Genomic DNA, 13,634 nt, shown 5'->3' on the forward strand with positions numbered 1-13,634 from the left:
GCAGACAGCCTTACATTCCACAGCCATCTGCTCAGCTGCCTCTCTCATTTTTCTCCCACACAATATAACAGAAGCTGCTAAAAAAACAAAAACAAAACCTGCAAACCTGCTTATCTGCCTTTAAGCTGAAGTTCAAGCTCCTTCTTCCTGGACACCTTTTCTAATACTTTCTCTTCAAAGAAAAAGCAAGATATATTATTTGACTCAAATATTTTTTAAAACTGGTAGGATATCAAATTTTACTTTGGTTCTCAACATTTGAACTGTCCCAACTGTACTGTCCATGCTGATCCACCTGTCATTCTCCATTGATTTCATCTCTTATTTTTTCAGAGAATATCATTTTCTATCTAATTGTGGAGCCCAAAATTTATATCTAGACATAGAATTAGTGAAAATCAAAAGTTATATTTAAAGTAAAGATAGTCATTCATAACATATATTTTGGCCAACTATCTGGTTTAGCAGGGGACTTTGGAATCATATTTGTTATTATTATTGTTCCTATTACACCTGATCGGAAACAAACAGTTCTCAAGAAGAGCGACGGTCATGTGACCAGGTAGAGAAGACACCAAAATTAACTGAGAAATCGAAGACTCAGGTTTCTGAAAGGTTTGTCAATGATGAGTTGTGTAACCCCAAGGAGTACAAATTCACTGAGCCTGTTTCCCCATCTCAAAAACAGGAATATCAGCTCCACCTTATCAGCCTTATGGGATTTTTACTTAGAACAAATAAGGCATGTAGAAGTAAACTGTAGCTTGTAAAGAACCATCTAAATGTAAGGGGGAAAATATTTTGCTTTTAAATAAAAGGGTAGGAAGAGAAAGGACAACATCAAACATCCTGACTGTCTTTTGAATTTAGGACAGTCAACAACTGTCCTAAGTGTTAAATAACAGGTCATTCTGAATAATTCCACCCTCGATCGTCCAGTTTTCCTCCACACATGCATCATGCTAATTAAAGGGTTGGCTGTCTTCATGCTGTGTTAGAGGACACTGAAGTGTTAGAACAAAACGGACCGACATGCTGTCTTAAGAAGCTCAGACCAGCTAAGGAGGGACTGAGGAAAGTTAAGGAATCGGAGGTAGGAAGATCAGGATCATTAAGGTTATAAGAATTTAAAGCTTGAAAAAAGGTATAAACAGCTTAGAATCTAAAGAAATGTTAAGAGATGGCTTTTCCCAAAGAGGGGTGCCATTATCCTAACCGCTAGCCGAGTGATTTTGTGAAGTGAAGCTATTATATGCCACTTCTCCAGAGCCTGACATTTGATCACATTTAAAATTCATCTTTCCCTTTCCTGTTCCTTCCTCCCTCAGGTACCATGTGTTCTTGCCCCAACCACCTACCTTCCCCTCCTTTGATTTATCTCAATTCCCTTATTAAATGTCTAGGTCCAGCTCCCCACCAGTTTCCTTCATCTTTCTTTGCCTGGCTCTCTCAGTGCCCACTTTCTACCCTCAGCATTACACATGCACATGCCTCTTTGGAAAAATCACATCTCATTCTTGTAGAGGAGACTAAGAAAATTGTTCAAAGATATGTTTGAACTTTTTTTTAATAGAAAGATAAGAGCTTTAAATTCCAAGCTGTTTCCCTACGAGGAGGCAGGACGTGAGGGAAGAGAAGCAATGGTAGTTTCAAACCCCGCTTAGACTTGGTCATTGGTGATGGCAGAGGCCCTTCTCATTCCATCTGGGCAGGATCCGCTGGCCAGAGGCATTCAGTCAAAGCAGGTGGGGGTGGGGTGGGGGAGAGAGGCAGACAGAAACGTGCAAAGATGGAGAGAAAGAAAAATCGATAAAATAAAGGGTTGATGGGGGAAGGGCAAGAGTCAGAAACAAGAAAGGAAGATGAGGGTGGGGTGGGGATGGGGAATGGAGCAAGGAATAAAGTACAAGAGAAAAGAGAGTGAGTGAAGGAGGAGGGCCGAAGAAAGAAATACAAACAAATCAGAAGGGAGAAAACAGAAGCGGAAGGCGGTAGAGACTGTGAGTCCAGACAGGAGCTGGAGAGCAAATGGGACGGAGTGGGATGGGCGGAGCAAAGGAGAGAAGAGAGGAAGGGAGCGGGAGAGACTGCCATGCCTAGCCGCGGTCTACCGGTTTTCTTCCTTACACTGTCATCAGTAGCTGCCTTATCTATTTTCACCTCTGGCAGGAGACGCCCGCTGATGTGGGAGCCGGGGCCGCCGATGAGGGACACCACGCCGTTGCAGTCCACTGTGCTGTTGCGCTTGACGCTGCGCCGCAGGCTGGGGAAGATGCGCGACGAGCGGCTGCCCTGGCTGTAGCCGCTGTAGCCGCTGTAGCTGCTGCGGCGCTCGCGCGCCCGGATGGGGATGAAGAGCGAGTCCCGGCGGCCCTCGCTCTCCTCCACCGTGCTGTGCTCGTCGTCCGCAAACTCATTCTCCGAGCCCGGGTCCCGGAACCGCCCGGGCCCCCTGAAGCTGAAGATGCTGCTCTTGCTGTTGTGGCGGGAGAGGAATGGGGAGCCCGGAATGCTGAGGAGTGACTGTAGGGGCAGGAGGAGAGAGAAAGACAAGAGAGGCAGGCATGAGACAGGAAGGGACCCCATAGAAGCTGAACAAAGGCTGTTAGCTTCCCCAGTCTGGCCTCATCCTTGCATTCCTATTAATCAGAACACAGGTGTTTCCAGAAAGCACTTTCGGATGTTGAATTTCTACCGCCCTTCAACACCCATCACCACTCACTTCTCCTTGCCCCATAACCTTGAGGTACACCTGTCTTTGACCTGTTAACCATTCACAAGTTCTATGCGCTGTTCACCTAGGCAATGAAACGATGTTTTCATGCTCTGTGTAGCAAATCCACTGGGAAACAGACACTGGGTGTCTATTTTTCATTACTATGAGCTCAAGTGGAGTGTGCTACCAGGTTAGCTTCTGTGCCACACTTGGCAAAAGGAGAGATTTAGAAGTGCCCAGTCACTTACTACTCTTTCAATGCAGGTTAAGAACTATGCCAATAGTGGTTTTTCAGTTCTGCTGAACATGGTATCTGTCCCCTTCTACTCCATTTTTTTTCAACTTTTTTTTTCATCAGAAGTTTAACTATTTGTAAGTTTCCAGAATTGACATTTTCAAGTCAAACTCATATCTATCACTTAGAAAATTTTCATTTTTCTCTTTCAGCTCATACTTCCATTCCACATTCCCTAGAGAATTTTGTGCTAATGTGTATCTTTATGCTTTAATGCATCGCATCGACCCCTGATTTCAATACTTTTCTGCAACAAGAAAGTGTAAACTGTACTTAAAACCAATTTCCCATGACCATGAGCCTCCAAGAAATTTAAAAAATTCTCCTGGATTGTGCTTTTATTACAATTCTCATTAATACAACTGATCACAAATATTCTGTTTTATAAGTAATTACTAAGCTTAAATTTTTTTTTATTAAAATGTATCTCAATGAGATGAATGAGCTTTTCTTTCCCCCAATTGGTGTTTTGGTGTTTAAATACTTGTAGATAGTATAACTTATTATTAGAATCATACACGGCTCAACAGAAGCCCCCCTTCCCTTTCTAAGATTAGATTTTCAGTGCTGAGAAACCTTATTCATATAAATGGTATCTTGGAACAGAAGAACACTGTTATAGTAATGTTACTCAATTCTTTGAACTTCTTCCAAGTTATATGCCAAAATTACATAGCAAGCTATCAGCAAAATTTATCTTAATGATCTATCAGCTGACAATTAAATCAAGTCCTCTTTCAATATTGTTGAAAGCAAAGAATTGAAAACCACCCAACCTCCCAAGGGACTTGTTACCCAGTTGTTAGAATGTTCCATTTCCTGATTTCTGATGGTATCAAAAAGGCTTTATTTATTATTTACTAATAATTATATCAGTACCTCTTAAAGGGGTTATTCTTTTAAAGGAACTTTACTTGACCTAATAGAAAAGGTTAGAATAATCAAAGCATTGTCAATTTCTCTACATCAATGCCAACATTAATTGTGTAATAAAATGATCTTACCACATGCTTTAGAGATGTTTTCATTACAACTTTAAAGCCACAGATTTAGCTCATTTAATTTAAAAAATGCCCACTATATGATCTAATTAGTAAAGCCAGTCCCCACTATCAAAGCAATTGGCCAAATCAGGCTTATTTTCACTGGAAAAAGTACGACCTCATTTTTCATTTTAAATGAATGTATGACTATGTATCCCAGTGATTTCCATCCTGCTCCTGAACTTAAAACATCTGAATGCCCCTGATTATAATTCTATATTTCATTCTTATTAGAAGTATGTAAGAGAGGTAAATTCAGAAAGCCTTACAATGGATTTAAGTTTCCCAGATTAAAGAAATGCCAAAGAATGTTCAAACTACCATACAAATACACTTATTTCACATGCTAGCAAGGTTATGCACAAAATCCTTCAAGCTAGATTTCAACAGTATGTGAGCCAAGAACTTCCAGACGTACAAGCTGGGTTTAAAAAAGGCAGAGGAACCAGAGATCAAATTGCCAACATTCGTTGGATCATAGAGAAAGCAAGAGAATTCCAGAAAAACATCTACTTCTGCTTTACTAAGAGACTATGCTAAAGCCTTTGACCGTGTGGATCACAACAAACTGTGGAAAATTTTTAAAGAGATGGGAATCAGACCATCTTACCTATCTCCTGAGAAACCTGTATGCAGGTCAAGAAGCAACAGTTAGGACTGGACGTGGAACAATGGACTACTTCAAAATTGGGAAAGGAGTATATTGTCAAGGGTGTATACTGACATGGATGTATATTGTCACTCTGCTTATTTAACTTCTGTGCAGGGTATATCATACGAAATGCTGGGCTGGATGAATCACAAGCTAGATTCAAGACTGACAGGAAAATATCAACAACCTCAGATATGCAGATGATACCACTCTAACGGCAGAAACAAAGAGGAACTAAAGAGCCTCTTGATGAGCATGAAAGAGAAGGGTGAAAAAACTAGCTTAAAACTCAACATTAAAAAAACTAAGATCATGGTATCCAGCCCCATCACTTTTTGGCAAAGAGAAGGGGAAAAAGTGGAAACAGTGACAGATTATATTTTCTTGGGCTCTAAAACCACTGCTGACAGTGATTGTAGCCATGAAATTAAAAGACACTTGCTCCTTGGAAGGAAAGCTATGACAAACCAGACAGCTTATTAAAAACCAGAGACATGACTTTGCTGATAAAGGTTCATATAGCCAGAGCTATGGTTTTTTTCCCAGTAGTCATGTAGGGATGTGAGAGTTGGACCATAAAGAAGGCTGAGCACTGAAGAATTGATGCTTTTGAATTGTGGTGCTGGAGAAGACTCTTGAGAGTCCCTTGGACTGCAAGATCAAACCAATCAATCCTAAAGGAAATCAACCCGGAATATTCATTGGAAGGACTGATGCTAAAGCTGAAGCTTCAATATTTTGGTTACCTGATGTGAAGAGCTGACTCACTGGAAGATTCTGATGCTGGGAAAGGTTGAAGGCAACAGGAGAAGGGGTGGCAGAGGATGAGATTGTTAGACAGCATCACCGACTCAATGGACATGAATCTGAGCAAACTCTGGGAAATAGTGAAGGACAGGGAAGCCTGGCATGCTGCAGTCCATGGTGTCGCAAAGAGTCGGACATGACTGAATGATTGAACAACAACAGCTTAAAGAAAACTCTGTAGACACTAATATTTTGAACTGTCCCTTTGTCTGGCACCCCAAAGATCTTCAGGATTTGGGATGACAGAAAGGCACGCCCTCCTTTTGTAAAGTGGGAGAAGGCTGACTGTGAAAAGAAAAATGGAAAAGGAGAAATGGTGTGACTTTAGATCACAGGATTCACCCTAGGTATAGGATATGTAACTTAAAGATCTGAAAATCAAGTTCCTTAAAACTGTGCTTGAAAAATCTTCAAGTCCCCTGAAAGGATACAATCCCAGTTTGAGGACAGTTGCTCTAAGAGAACAAAACCTGACAAACAGCTGACCTCAGATAACCCTCCTTGCTACCCTGAGATAATTAGTTTCCCCAATTATGACTCTAAAGAAATTTCAAAGTAACTTTTAACTATGTAAGATGTTTCCCTTAGAGTTTAGGCCTTAACCTTCTTTTAAAATGATTCCACTGTGGAAGTTCTTTGTGGGCAACTCAGCCTGAGTGCCACAACTACTGAGCCTGTGCACCCTAGAGCTTGTGCTCTGCAACAAGAGAAGCCACCACAAGAAGCCTGCCCACTGCAAGGAAGAGTAGTCCCTGCTCATCGCAACTAGAGCAAGCCCACATGTGGTGTCGAAGACCCAAAATGACCAAAAATAAATAAATAACATATGGCCAACTTTTTTACTTCCTTCTTCATGCTGTTGGGTTGGCAGATCAGTGCCTCCTCTAGCTTATCGCTTGCTATTCCTCATCTCACATATATGTTTGGGCACCCTCACTGATTCATTCTCTTCAACCAGTTCTCAAAGTGCCATTTACAGATCACTGCTAGTATATGATCCATTACTGGTTTGCAATGAGACAGTAAAAAGCTGAGAGAAGCATTTAGAAATTTTAATAGCAATTAGGCATTTTCACAACACCAAGAATGGGACAATTTTCTCTAGAAATTTACTGTTATTATATTTTATAAGAGTATCTATCAGTTCATGAAGAATTGGGAAAAATAAAAACTGATCTTCACTACAGATAGGTTGAGAAGCACTTCTCTAAACAATGTCACTGGCCAGAAGACTTACAAGTGTCTTGGAATGTACCTATGATTTTGTTTTAATCAGGTATGGTAAGCCGGGCCCAGAGCCTTTGCTGTGGTTTCCTCAGATAGGGATGGTGAAGCAGAGCAGGCACACTGGAACAAGTTTAAAATTGGACAGTTTGAATAATTTCAGACAGGCTTTGGGCTATAGAAATGGTCCTGTAAGTTCTGGCTCTGGAGTGATTTCAGTTCAGTTGCTCAGTCGTGTCCAACTCCTTGCGACCCCATGGACTGCAGCAAGCCCGGCCTCCCTGTCCATCACCAGCTCCCAGAGTTTACCCAAACTCGTGTCCATCGAGTTGGTGATGCCATCCAACTATCTATCCTCTGTCGTCCCCTTCTTCTCCTGCCTTCAATCTTTTCCAGCATCAGGGGCTTTTCCAATGAGTCAGTTCTTCAGGTGGCCAAAGTATTGGAGTTTCAGCTTCAGCATCAGTCCTTCCAATGAATATTCAGGACTGATTTCCTTTAGGATGGACTGGTTGGACCTCCTTGCAGTCCAAGGGACTCTCAAGAGTCTTCTCCAACACCACAGTTCAAAAGCATCAATTCTTCGGTGCTCAGCTTTCTCTATAGTCCAAATCTCACATCCATACACGACTACTGGAAAAACCATAGCTTTGACTAGACCGACTTTTGTTGGCAAACTAATGTCTCTGCTTTTTAATATGCTGTCTAGGTTGGTCATAGCTTTTCTTCCAAGGAGCAAGTGCCTTTTAATTTCATGGCTGCGGTCACCATCTGCAGTGATTTTGGAGCCCCAAAGATAAAGACCCTCACTGTTTCCGTTATTTTCCCATCTATTTGCCATGAAGTGATGGGACTGGATGCCATGATCTCAGTTTTCTGAATGTTGAGCTTTAAGCCAACTTTTTCACTCTCCTCTTTCACTTTCATCAAGAGGCTCTTTAGTTCTTCTTCACTTTCTGCCATAAGGGTGGTGTCATCTCCCTATCTGAGGTTATTGATATTTCTCCCAGCAATCTTGATTCCAGCTTGTGCTTCATCCAGCCCGGCCTTTTGCATGATGTACTCTGCATGTAAGTTAAATAACCAGGATGACAATATACAGCCTTGACATACTCCTTTTCCTACTTGGAACCAGTCTGTTGTTCCACGCCCAGTTCTAATTGTTGCTTCTTGACCTGCATACAGATTTCTCAGGAGGCAGGTCAGGTGGTCTGGTATTCCCATCTCTTTCAGAATTTTCCAGTTTGCTGTGATCCACACAGTGGATTTAGGGCTGGGGAAATATTGGCTGGTGTGTGAATTAGATGAAAGGAGGCTGGGGATAAAGGTCTTGGATTGGTTAATCTGCACATCAAAGGGCAAGTTGTTCGCTATCTCCAGGAATTAAACTAGCACTGGGAGGGGCAGCTCTCTCCACCCAGCAAGGCTCCTAGCATGTCAAAGCATCATAAAATACAGAAAATAAAATCTGCCTCCCTTCTCACAGCAAGCACCCGTGCACTGGATCCGTGATTTTTATTAGCAAAATGTTAGGTGCTGACACTGCCTAGTATATTAGGTCTACATGTTAGGAAAGCGGTCTGATTTTTATTTGACAAAAGATCATCAAATACTTATTGTGTGCTAAGTGATACGGATACAGTGGTGAATAAGATATATAACATGGTCCCTGCCCTCTCAAAAGCTACAGCCTAGTAGAAAATACTATGGACTGTATGAGGAAATATTATATACTATATTAGACCTCATATAGTATATAATAATACCTGACTATTCTTAACTGATAGGAAAGTGATAGGAAGTGATGGAAAGATAATGACAAATTCGGTGACCCAGGGACACTCAGGAATCAGGATCCTGAAAAAAATACAATCTAAAAGTAAACAGTGTATCTATTATTCTTTAATTCTTTGTTCCATTCTTGGTAAAAGAGTCCACTGCAATCAACATAGAAGGGAAAAGATGAACTTGTCCCATTTCTCCTTGTAGCTCTTGTATCCAACCCTGATCTGGCCAATTCCCTAAGGAGACACATCCTCAGAGTAGCCACCCTGGCTCCTTCCCAATCTTAATTTTCCTGGATTGAAGGGTTTCATTGATGACTCGGGACCTGTGGCTCTATTAACTCCTGGGATTCAGCTAGTTTATGAGATGGGTCCTGTTTTCAAAATCTCTCCTGTCAACAAACCAGGAAGAAGCTTCTGGTCCTTTTCAGGCAGTCACATCACAGCTAACTAAAAATATTACTTTAGATCTAAGTTTCTGCTTGGGAGAATAGCTCTGAGATGTTCTTGATTTGAGGGCATGGCCTCAGATTACACAGAAAAATTAACTGGGAATTTCAGGGCATCCATGTCAGCTGTCCACTGGAATGAAGCTTAACAATGACTAAGATGTTTGGAATTTAAGAAACTGATGATTTAAATGTCCTATTTCCATGCCATAGTTCATCTTTTCTTCATTTCACTTTTTCTTTCCAATACAACAGTGGTTCTTAAAATGTGGTCTGGGACCTCCTAGGTCCTTGTGCCCTTTTTACGGGGGGTGGGTCACAAGATTAAACTACTTCATAATAATATTAAGAAGATGTCTGCCTTTATCACTCTCATTTCTCAGAGGTACAGACTGCAAGCCTGACAGTTTCCCAGAATTTAAAGACTTTTCTTATGAGCTTGAGCGAGAATGTATGTGATTTTTTAATATTCTGTGTTAGTACTTGGAAGAGCTGCATAACTCAGTGAAGCAGTATTTCCCAAATGATCAATGTAGGATGCTACAAATCATTCAAGAATTAAATATCTACGGTGTAAAATACAACAAAGGATTTTAATGTAACAGTACCAAGTTATTGATATAGTTTCAGCTTCCACATTGCAACTAACCATTTAGAAACCTACCGTTATCCAATTTTGGAATAGCATCAAAGAAGAATATTCACAATTATCTGAAAAGGTTGTTAAAATATTCCTCCTTTTTCTGTATGAAAACAGATTTTCTTTAAATACTTCAACCAAAAGGAATATTGCAACAGACTAAATGCAGGTATGCTATTCCAGCCATCTCCCATTAAACCACAGATTAAAGAGATTTGCAAAGACGTAAACAGTACCATTTTTTTCTATTAAATTTTTTTGATCTGGAAAAGTTAATTTTTTCAAAAATATGTATGATTTGTGTTAAACATAGTAGGTTTATCACTACCATTTTTTCAATAAATCAGTAAATGAACATTATAAAATTTCTCAATTATTATTTCTAAAACAATAAATTAAAAAATCTCTTCGGGGTCCTCAATAATTTTTAAAGATATGAAGACCAAAATGTCTGAGAACTGCTGCAGCCAAATAATTAAAATACTTTGCAAAAAGGGACTTTATAAATTCACCTAAACCCTAAAAACACAGCAATAATTTTATGTCTCAAGAGGATCTCAAACTAACACTGGAAATCAACTGTACTCCAGCAAAATTAAAAAAAAAAAAAAAAAACCACTCTCAGCTGATCTGCAGTACAGGCCACCGATGTTCTTCACCTGAACCGTGTGGTGGGAAAACCAGTCACCTCCACTGTTAAGCCAGCCCAACAGATGACCATGTGTGTGTGGAGGTGAGTGGGGAGGGGATGGCTAGAGGCCGCGGTACAAGGCTTATAGTCAGAAGGACCTGGTTCAAATCTTGACTCCAACACCTACTAGCTATATAACCTTAGATAAAAGAGTTTATCTCTCTAGGCCTCAGTTTCCTCAACCATTTTTCCAGATAAAATCAGAGAAACTGCAGGAGAGTCCTAGGACAAAGAATATCACTACCATGCAGTTTCTAAGGAAGTCTTGGCAGTCAGCTGTGGCCTCAAGGAATCCACGGTCCCGCCCCCCCCCCCCCTGCCGTGGGGCAATGAGAAGTGACCATTTTCATGCAAAGCAGAACATCTCAGAAGCCCAGCTTTATTTGTTGAGCTAGGGGGCAATCAGTGCAACTGTGTGCTGAAGCCTATAGATTAATCAGAGCCCATTCAATAGCGAAGTGTTAACGGCACTAAGGTATTTATTAACAAGCTTAGGATGGCTCTCAAGGCAAGGGCTGGATTACAACAAAGCTACAATCACAATTTCCCTCAAAAGAGGCTGAACTAGGAGAAAGGTGAGACAGAGATGGTTCCAGGCCATAAAGAAGTTCCAGAAGGGGTTAAATCAGTTTTACAAAAGTACTTCATTCATTTTTCCAACAAATGTCTGAATGTACACAGAAGTAGGCCTTAATTTTAGGACTTTATGTGAGAGAGGAGAGGATATGAACATTAGTAAATATAAAACCACATAGAGTAAAAAGCAACACACAAAGAGGGACATATAAAACATAATGGGAAGATGAAATGATAATTTCTAACTGGGTGTAGGATGAGGGAGGGTCAGGGAAGGTTTCTTGGGAGAAGGATGTGAAGATTAAGTATAATGTGGACATTCAGAAATGGAAAAAACAGGGCTTCTTAGAGAGGCTGTTTCTGGAGCAAAACAGAGAGTAGAAAAGAAGCATCATGTATGAGAAGCATCTAACAGTTCTCTCTGGTGTAAGTACAGGGTGCTTGATGGGGCATAGGGACTGGAGACCATAAAAGGGGAGCCGAGTCCTGGGAAGCAGGGTGCTGTGAATTCCATGCTGAAGGGTTGGGACTTCTTTAGCAAACACACTGAACCTGATAGGGGGAATTCCCTCTCCAACTCTTCTTTAAGCTGTCACTATTTTCTTCAACCTCCTGACTCAACCTCTCATTCCCTTCGATAAGATTTTAAATTTCCTGCATTATTGAAAATGACACTGTCAGGGGTCATCTTTCTCCATTTCCTACTCCCCATCTACAAACTTATCCACACACACACACACACACACACACACCCTTATTGCCCTATGTGTTTTTTTTGGGGGGGAGGACAAGGTGCCCCTTTCCTGTTCAAGACTACATCTATTCTCACATCTCCCAAGACTGTTCTATTTTCTTTTCTATTCTGCTGCTGCTGCTGCTGCTAAGTCGCTTCAGTCGTGTCCGACTCTGTGCGATCCCACAGACGGCAGCCCACCAGGCTTCACTGTCCCTGGGATTCTCCAGGCAAGAACGCTGGAGTGGGTTGCCATTTCCTTCTCCAATGCATGAAAGTGAAAAGTGAAAGTGAAGTCGCTCAGTCATGTCCAACTCTTCGCGACCCCATGGATTGCAGCCTACCAGGCTCCTCCGTCCATGGGATTCTCCAGGCAAGAGTACTGGAGTGGGTTGCCATTGCCTTTTCTATTCTACTCTACTCCATTTTCTACTTCCGTCTCTCCTTCTTCTGGGTCTCCCCACATAATAGATTATAAAAATGCTTATTTTCACCCACATTCTTTAAAAAAGTTTGAATGGGAAGTCTCTTCCCATTCATTATGGCATCCACCCTTACCCTGGACTGAAATCTGTCTTTCAAGTTCTTAAGGACTTCTACTGTCAAATCTAATAGACATTTCCAGTTCTGATCTCATGATGCATCTCTGTTAAGCTTCAATCCACTGATCGCTTCCCTCCCTCTCCCACCCTTGTGCTCTCCAGCCCTCATGCACTCTTGGTTCTCTTAGCAGCCCTCATGACCAATATTCACTTGTTTTCCTCTATGAGGTCCATCTCCGAAGCCCATGAACATCAGTGTCATGTTGCATGTCACTGTCCTTTCACCTGACACAATCTCTCCAAGTTGTCTCAGCCAGTCTCTTGGTTTCAGCCACTATCTCTTAGCTCAAGACCTCTTCCCTGAGCTATCGTTTGACTATCCATGTGTCTAAATTGGTTTCCCAACAAATAATTCATACTTGGGATGTCCAAACTGGAACATACTTTTCTTCCAAACCTGAAATGTTCTTTCTTCTGTCTTCCTGCTCCCTCACCAACACACACGCTCATTACCTGACTAACCCCTGTTTATCCTTATCGATCTTCCCCAGAAAATCTTTGCTGAACCTCCAGGCTGAGATAGATTTGTGCCTTCTAAAACACCTCTGTGTATTTCAACTATGGTAAAATACCATCAATGGTATCACGAAAATAATTTTTTTAGTGTTATCTAGCTACCCCACTATATTGTAAGCTTCCTAGGGCAGACATGGTGTTCTAACCACCTTTCAATCTCTAGGACCTAGCACAATCCTTGATACATGGTAGGCACTCTATAAATGCTTGGTAATGAATAACCAGAGATATGTTTTAGGAAGTGATTGGCTGACAGTAGATAAAACATGAAAGAGAGAGAGACAGACCAGAGGGAATGAAGCTGTACTGGATAACTTCAGTAGAACAAAGTAACATAAAGTCTGAACTAAAGTAGGATTAATAGGAACAAAAAGAAGAGGGTGGACATGAAAGATTCTGCTGTGATAAAACGAACTGGACTAGCAAAGGACTGAACTGGGAGGTGAGGGAGGTAAGGGAGAGGCACCATGAATCATCTCTGGGAAACAAGAAAAGACTCTGGCTGCACTGCCATAATCAGGAACTGCGATCTATTCTATACCTTACAAACTTTCTTTAAAATGCGGTATTAAGTAGCTTAAGAATTGGATTTTGGTGGCGTTCTTTGAAGTCCAAAAATATCTATTATATAATGAAATGTATAGTAACACAATGCTCAATAATTATCCATAAGTCCTCTCCCTTCTCTCTCTTTTAGCTTCCCAATTTATCAAAGTTGGGTAAAACTGGAGGTTTGTAATCTACCATAGGCTAATTTATCAGCATGACATTATAAATCTAGAATAATTAATTACCACAACTTGCCACACTCAAATAAGGTGACCTAAAGAGTTTCATGACTTTTTTTTAAACCTAAAATTATATACAACTCTTAAACAAAGGTATCTGATCTAAATTCTGAAGTTC

At 41.0% G+C, this 13,634-nt stretch overlaps 1 protein-coding gene across 2 annotated transcripts in view; it reads right to left on the reverse strand.

Annotated features, from left to right (window-relative positions):
• The window catches only part of SCN8A (sodium voltage-gated channel alpha subunit 8), a 196,648-nt gene that overhangs the window by 59,646 nt on the left and 123,368 nt on the right, over positions 1-13,634 (reverse strand). Inside the window, exon 12 of one of the 2 annotated variants that reach the window (XM_081592339.1) lies at positions 2,128-2,523. In XM_081592339.1, coding sequence (XP_081448465.1) covers positions 2,128-2,523 — 396 coding nt within the window. The remainder of the gene's footprint in view (positions 1-2,127; positions 2,524-13,634) is intronic. The other variant, XM_081592340.1, reaches the window with a different exon arrangement.

The sequence above is a fragment of the Giraffa tippelskirchi genome, chromosome 4 (assembly GCF_054371585.1).
Source record: "Giraffa tippelskirchi isolate mGirTip1 chromosome 4, T2T-mGirTip1v1.2.pri, whole genome shotgun sequence".
Classification (NCBI taxonomy): Eukaryota; Metazoa; Chordata; class Mammalia; order Artiodactyla; family Giraffidae; genus Giraffa; species Giraffa tippelskirchi.